At 38.2% G+C, this 6,960-nt stretch overlaps 1 protein-coding gene across 1 annotated transcript in view; it reads right to left on the bottom strand.

The window, feature by feature from the left end:
- Positions 1-6,960, bottom strand: part of CUNH8orf34 (chromosome unknown C8orf34 homolog) — a 526,010-nt gene that overhangs the window by 426,786 nt on the left and 92,264 nt on the right. The window contains exon 2 of the mRNA XM_006150466.2: positions 3,915-4,062. Within this exon, the coding sequence (XP_006150528.1) occupies positions 3,915-4,062 (148 nt within the window). The remainder of the gene's footprint in view (positions 1-3,914; positions 4,063-6,960) is intronic.

Below are 6,960 nucleotides of genomic sequence, written 5' to 3'. Positions count from 1 at the left end.
CTATAGGATGCATGTGCTTGCCAGAGAGACAGAGAGACAGAAAGCAAGAAATCACTCACCCCTCCTCTGGGGATGGCCACACCGCAATCCCTTCTCTTCCATTCCCCTCTTGGGATCTTGGGCACACATGCACCCACACCGGTGTGAGTATTAAGCCACCAGGGCTGGGACTTGGACCATAGTTGACTACATGGGAGTCCAGCGACGTAACCATTATGCCATCTGCTCGTCCCTCTTCATTACTCCATCCTTCTGCCTCTGGCTACTCCCACAGCCCTCCTTAAGACATTGCCACACTCTCTCTTGTCCTTTCAGCCATTTGGACAAAATTCTGATAATCTCTTTATCCTTAGACAAACAGCGTTAAGTCTCACACTTCCTGGCCCTTCTTGACTTCTCTTCCCTGAAGCTTCAGACACTCAAACTAAGGCCACCCACAGGATCTCCTCATCACGTGAAATCATTCTACCTCCAAGATCTGATTTCACATGTCACAGGCTCTCAGCACAACTCATACCCTTCTCCGTGCTCAGTGTTCCACTGCGTTGACCTGCGTGTTCTAGCTCTCTGATGAGCCTTTCATGTCTACACCTCCTCTGGCACTTGCTCTCTACCACCCCTACAGAACACGTGCCTGATTGCCTGCACAGACTGTCACAAATGTCCATTCTCAACTCCTATGCAAAACTGTCCTTCCACCCTCCACCCTTGCCACAGTAGCACTACCACAATTCTCAATCTGTCCCTTAAACTATTTCTCTGCACTGGGTACTGCTGGAGAAAAATCACAAACTTTTTTCTGTGTCTGATAATTAATCATTAATAATAATTAAGTCATGTTTCAACTTTAGTTAGGCCCTAAAACTGCTTGACAGTTTTTTAAATTGTTTTTTTTTATTAAATTGTTTTAATTAGTTTTATTCATTTATTTTATTCTATTTCATGTTAATCATTTTTTAATCTATTTTTCAATATTTTTATACATTCAATCACTATACATGTCTTGGTCTTGTTTTTTTGTTTTTTTGGTTTTTTGTTTTTCCTTTTTCCAACTCTTTCTTTCTTTCCTTTGGTAAGTTTTTGTAACTTGCATCTTTATTCTCCCCTTTAATCTCCCCTGATCTCCAACCCTCTTACCTTCAGCAAACAGCTCAACTCTTAATAAGTAGAGCAAATTTAGGAATTCACTATAATCTCACACTTGCCTTCTCCCAGTCCATTCCATATTCTATAAGTGACTTATATGGTTTGGATGCCACATCTGCACTTGTGCCTTGACTCCATCCTCAGAGTGTTAGACTCACATACAACTGCCTACTGGAATTATTTACTCAGATGCCCCATAAAATACTAAAATTCATCAACAGAAATTAAACTTATATTTTTCTACATAAATGTATCCCTGTGTTTTCACCTTGCCTTATTAAGTGAGCATTTATAACATTACCTAGTAACTAAACTGGGGGTTACAGTAACCTCCGCCCCTCCTTCACTCTCTCCAAGCAACCAGTCATTAAGTGCTTGTGCTATTCCAAATCCTAAAATAACTGTTGGAATAGCCTAATTCCTGACCATGGTCTCTGTCCTCTGTGGTTATGCTCTATAGTATCCCTTCCCCTTGAGTACAGACAGGTTTGACTTGCTTCAAACAAAAAGACTAAGGCAAATGTGATGGATGTCAATAATGTGATCATATATTATATTAGACTCCATCAGAGCAGACCTGAATGACCAAATTCCCTTGGTGGCTTCAAAGAAGGAAGCTGTTACCATGTGAGAGAGCCATGTGGCAAGGAATCTAAGCTGCACTAAGAGTGGCAAGCAACTCTGGCTGAAAGCCGGCAAGAGATCAAGGACCTCACTCAGACAGCTGCAGGAAACTAATTCTGCTGCCAACTCAAATCAGCTCAGAAGCAGACTCCTTCCTAGTCCAGCCTCCTGATGAGAAGACAACCCAGCCAACACCTAGCTTGCAGTTTTGTGCAAATAAACACAAGACTCAGATAAGCTATGCACAGACTTTTAATACACAATTTCTGTGACACTAAATGTGTGAATAAAAATGCATAGTTTAATACTCTCTTGTCTTTCAAGATCTAGTTTATAAAATATGGCCTCCCACAAAGGTCAGTACATTCATTCTTTTATTTTTTTCCTTTGGAGAGGTTTTTGCTATAGGGTACGTGTGCTCACCAGAAAGACAGAGAGCGACAGAGAGACAGAAAGTGAGAAATCACCCCCCAAGAGGGATGGCCACACCACAATCCCTTCTCCTCCATTCTCCTCTCAGGATCTTGGTCACACACGCACACATGCACGGTGTGAGTTTAAGCCACTGGGACCGGAACTTGAACCACAGTACTACAAGGGAGTCCAGCGACAGAGTCATTTTATCAACTGCTGGTCCCGGACAATAGGTTCTTAGAGGCCCACTGACATGCCTTCACATGGTGAGTATCATAGCATCAGCAAATCAAGGCCCATGCCTATAGACCCACACTACTTAGAATCTAAATCCAAGAAGAGTGAGGCCAACAGAAAACAAGATTTCCTTCTTCTGCATGCCAAAAGCTCATATTCTTGTCTCTTGTATGATGCAGATAACTTTTATTTTGTTAGAAGAGAAGTCTACATTTTTCAGGGGATACACTAGTTTCTCTAGGCTTTGAGTCATGATCTTAATGGAAGCACTAACATGAGGGAACTTCAAAAAGTTCATAGCAAAATAAAATTAAGGGGGCCAGCAGGTGGTGTAGTGGTTATGGCACTGGACTCCCACATGGCCAACCATGGCTCATGTCCTGGACCCAGCCACTTGAAAAACCACACCAGGCACATGTACGTGCATGTGTGAGTGCCCAAAATTCCAGGAGGAGAATGCAGAAGGGACTGCAGTGTGGTCATCCCCCGGGGGATGACTTCTCATTTTCCCTCACTGTCTTTCTCAGTTTCTCTCCAGCAAGCACACATGCTCTATGGAAAAACTTTAAAAAGACAGAAAGAAAAAGAAAAGAAAAAGGAAATTAAGTACAAGTTTATTTTAGTGAAGGAAATTTTGAAATCCATGCATAGCTTTTTCACAACATGCATATTTCATGAACTTTTCAAAGACCCCCTTATATGAAAATAAAGTCAAAGAAGACCAACATCTTTTCACAGGATCCCATAGAGCACTAAGAGGTGATGGTGTCATCTAAGAAAACATTTTGAATCTAGTCTGTCAGATTCCCATGGCAATCAGGCAAGGAGTTGGCTACTCAAGCAACAGGCATGAGCGGATTTGTGTCTTAAAGCAAATGTCAAACCAACAGACCAGCATGTACATAAGAAAAATTGTGGGCCACACATATTATAATCAAAGATCAAACACAAGTCTATCCAATGATCTCAGCAGTGTTTTCTCGGAAGAGGCCATTAGAGACTTGGGAGGTTGATTTCCTGATGTTCAAAATGAGTGAATGTTCCTAAGGTTGAACTTACTACTCATGACAAAATTGGGGCCAAGAGAAACAGAATAATCATCACTTTGGGTGAGAAAAGTAACTTTGTAGAAATCTATTTCTTATCTTTCTACACAGATAAGCTATAAGCTTTTAATTTAAATTATTCACAAAAGAAATAATGTTAGGATAATTAGTTTGAATTCATACAGAATGAAATCTTTTCATGATCTGAGTCTTCGTTCTTTTAAAATAGAATACACTGATTTTGTATTTTGAAGCATAATATATTACAATATATTAAATTCATGAATATTTTACGACAAATTTTAGTATCTGGGTAAAGCCATAAATGAATACATGAAAACTCTAGGTAGTTGTCCTTCAAGATTTATCTTATAATCAGAAAGGCTTTTGTAAATTTTTTTTTAGTTGTATTCAAAATCCATGACAAAAATATGTTTTAAAATTTACCTGATGTTTCACTTTCTGCCCAGAGAGCTGCAGATCCAGACAAAGTTCTTTGAAGTTGCCCACGGTTTCCTTGTTTAGACTGAAGATGGTCGATGAGAAATGGGATTGGCTGGTCAGGCCTCTCAGTTATTAACTTGGTCATTAACTCCTGAAGGCAGAAGAGAGCACACATTTACATCTAATAATCTCAGCAACAATAGCAGCAAACACTTCCTTAGCATTTACTACTATCAGGGGCTGCTTTAACTTATTTATTTGTAGCAACTAATTTAATCTTCATAACAATCTTTTCAGGCAGTGACAAGTTATTGTCCTCATCTTGAGGAAACTAAAGTGCAGAGAGGTAAATTGCTGATGCTACACAATTAATGCATAGCAAAACCAAAATATATTGATTTTTATTATTATGCTCAGCCAAAAACATAAAAGAAGTTGAATCTAAATTCTTTTTTTTTTTTAAGAGATATCTTTGATATAGGGCACATGGGCTCTCCTCCCTCCCCAAAGGAGATAGCTATGCCGCAATCCCTTCTCATCAATGGCTCGAACTGTAGTTGGCCATGTGGGAGTCCAATGATGTAACCATTATACCATCTGCTGGTACTCTATTTTATAAATTATGGTCTAAAATTTTTACACTTCAGATAACTATTTAGAGGATTTCATTACACACTAATCGTTTGCTAAACTTCACCATATGATTGATATACCAACATCACTTTTCCTTGCTAATCATATACAAATATTCCAAAATCAAAAAAAAAAATGGGGGTATTGAAAAAAAAAGTCACAGACTCACAAAATCCATAAAGTGTCTTAAAACTAGTCTTCAAATTGAGGCCAGCAGGTGGTGTGGTGGTTAAGGTGCTGGAATCCCACATAGCTGACCAAAGTTTGAGTCCTAGACCTGGTGGCCTGAAAATCACACCACATGCATATGTGCACATGCCCAAAATCATAAGAAGAGAATGGAGGAGAACAGACTGTGGCATGGCCATCCCCACTCATTTTCCCTCTCACTGTCTCTCTCTTTTTCTCTTTCTCTTGTGAGTACATACACTTTATGGCAAAAACCTTAGAACAAAACAAAACAAAAAAACCTGGTCTCCAAATAATATAATAGTTTACTTTTGCAAAAGGTCCTGTAGAGTATTTATTTATTCTTATTTTCTTAAAAAAAAAAAAGAGTTATGCAATGCAGAGTTTTCCATCTACAAAGAAGACTGTTTTTGTTTGTTTTGCCAGAGGGTCTATGTATTACCAGAGAGACAGAGAAAGGAAGAGGTAGAAAGCCCTCCCCCGTGAGGCATATTCATGCCACAATCCTTTCTACTCCATTCTTCAAACTGTCAGAATTTGAGGCACCCATTCATATGTGCCCAGCGTGTTTTTCAAGTTACTAGGGCCAAGATTTGAACCACGTGGTGGGCCAGATAGGATCTGGATCCCTTAACCACTAAGCCACCAGGCCAGCCTAAGACTGTTTCATTTTTGAGCAGCTCTAATGATACCCTAAATTAAGTAGAAACCTGCCCAAGGGAAATATGTACAGATTGGTTTTTCTAGTCAAAAGCAGCCAAGAGCAATCTCCAACTTGTAGTCAATTAGAATCTCCAGATGGTTAGAATATGAACAGTTGTCAAGCCACATCGATATCATTGGGTTTGTAAATTTACATGCACCATTTTGTATTAATAATGTCACATTTTATCTTGTTGGTTTTATCCTGGAATTAAAGTCTGTCATTGTCCATTAAAGTTCATATTCTGTGAGAAGCAGTGGTTCTAGTGTGTAAACCTGAAAATCAGATAGTAAGAGTGGCAATAGAAGGACTACCAGAAATTCCCATCCCATTGTCTTATTTTTCCACTGGTGGCCTACTCCCTCTACGTTGAATGCTCTTCTCATAGATGGTCAGATAGCTTGCTTGACATCATTCAGTCTCTCATGATACCTTCTTAGAGAGGTTTACCCTCTCTCAATTCTCATAAGTGTTCATTATTTGTTTTCTTCTCAGTATTTAGTACTCTCTAGAATCTCTTCATTTAATATTTTCTCACCTGCTTATTGCCTGTCTCTCCGTCTCTCCTACTAAGGAACTAAGAGCAAGGACATGCATGGTTTGATCTCTACTTTCTCCCTCAGATATAGAATTCTACTTAGCTTATAGTGGTTACTGATAAATACCTATTGAGTGAATGAATGGGTACTTGGTTTATTGACCACAGGTAGATATTAGTAATTAAAAGTTTAAAAATTAGTCATTTATTATACCAAAGGACAACAATTAAAGTATATATAGATTTTCTGGCATGGCAAACTATAATTTTCTGCCCTCACATGTAAGAAATTGCTGTCGTAATTATTTCAAGAATATTCCTTTGCATTTATAACAGTCTAGAACACACAGATTCATCTGAGTAGAGATTAAATGGATTTTATAGATGAAAAGATTCCAAGTTGGTCTTAGAAACATGAATAAAAAATTCAGAGTATCTAAAAAATGTGCAGATTGAACAGTTAGGACTAAAAAGAGCAAAGGATTTCTACTATAAATACACTGCCATAGAAGATATTTATCAGACAAATGTGATACTTTTTTATATTCTGAAAAGCAGGTAGGCAAGCAGATCTTATTTATACTATGTAAAAATATGCCTTTTGTAGCTAAGACTAAAGAGGCCTTTCCTGTACGTTTGTAATGGTAAATGAAAAGCAATGTGAGGCTCAATTAAACTTCAATTATACATCAGTGGAATGCAATTTAAACTGTTTCAGATTTTGCTTCTATAGAACAGATGTATTATATCTTATTTGAACTCACTGCACGTTACAAAGGCTACTAGAAAATGGAAAGGATAATAAATAGAAGGACCAACTAGATTACTCTTGTCACAGAAGGTCTGGGTACTCAGATAGAGCAGAATTAGGTCAGATAACAGAGCTTTAAAGCCAGAGCAATTTCTATCTTAAAACCTCAGAAACTCTCATGTGCTTTTTCTCTTCTTTTTTTAAATTTCACTTTTTAAATTAGATGGAAAGTTTC

Source organism: Tupaia chinensis, unplaced genomic scaffold (genome assembly GCF_000334495.1).
Source record: "Tupaia chinensis unplaced genomic scaffold, TupChi_1.0 Scaffold000288_2, whole genome shotgun sequence".
Taxonomy (NCBI): domain Eukaryota; kingdom Metazoa; phylum Chordata; class Mammalia; order Scandentia; family Tupaiidae; genus Tupaia; species Tupaia belangeri.
Note: the sequence above shows the minus strand (reverse complement) of the source record. Positions and strands in the feature narration are given on the sequence as shown.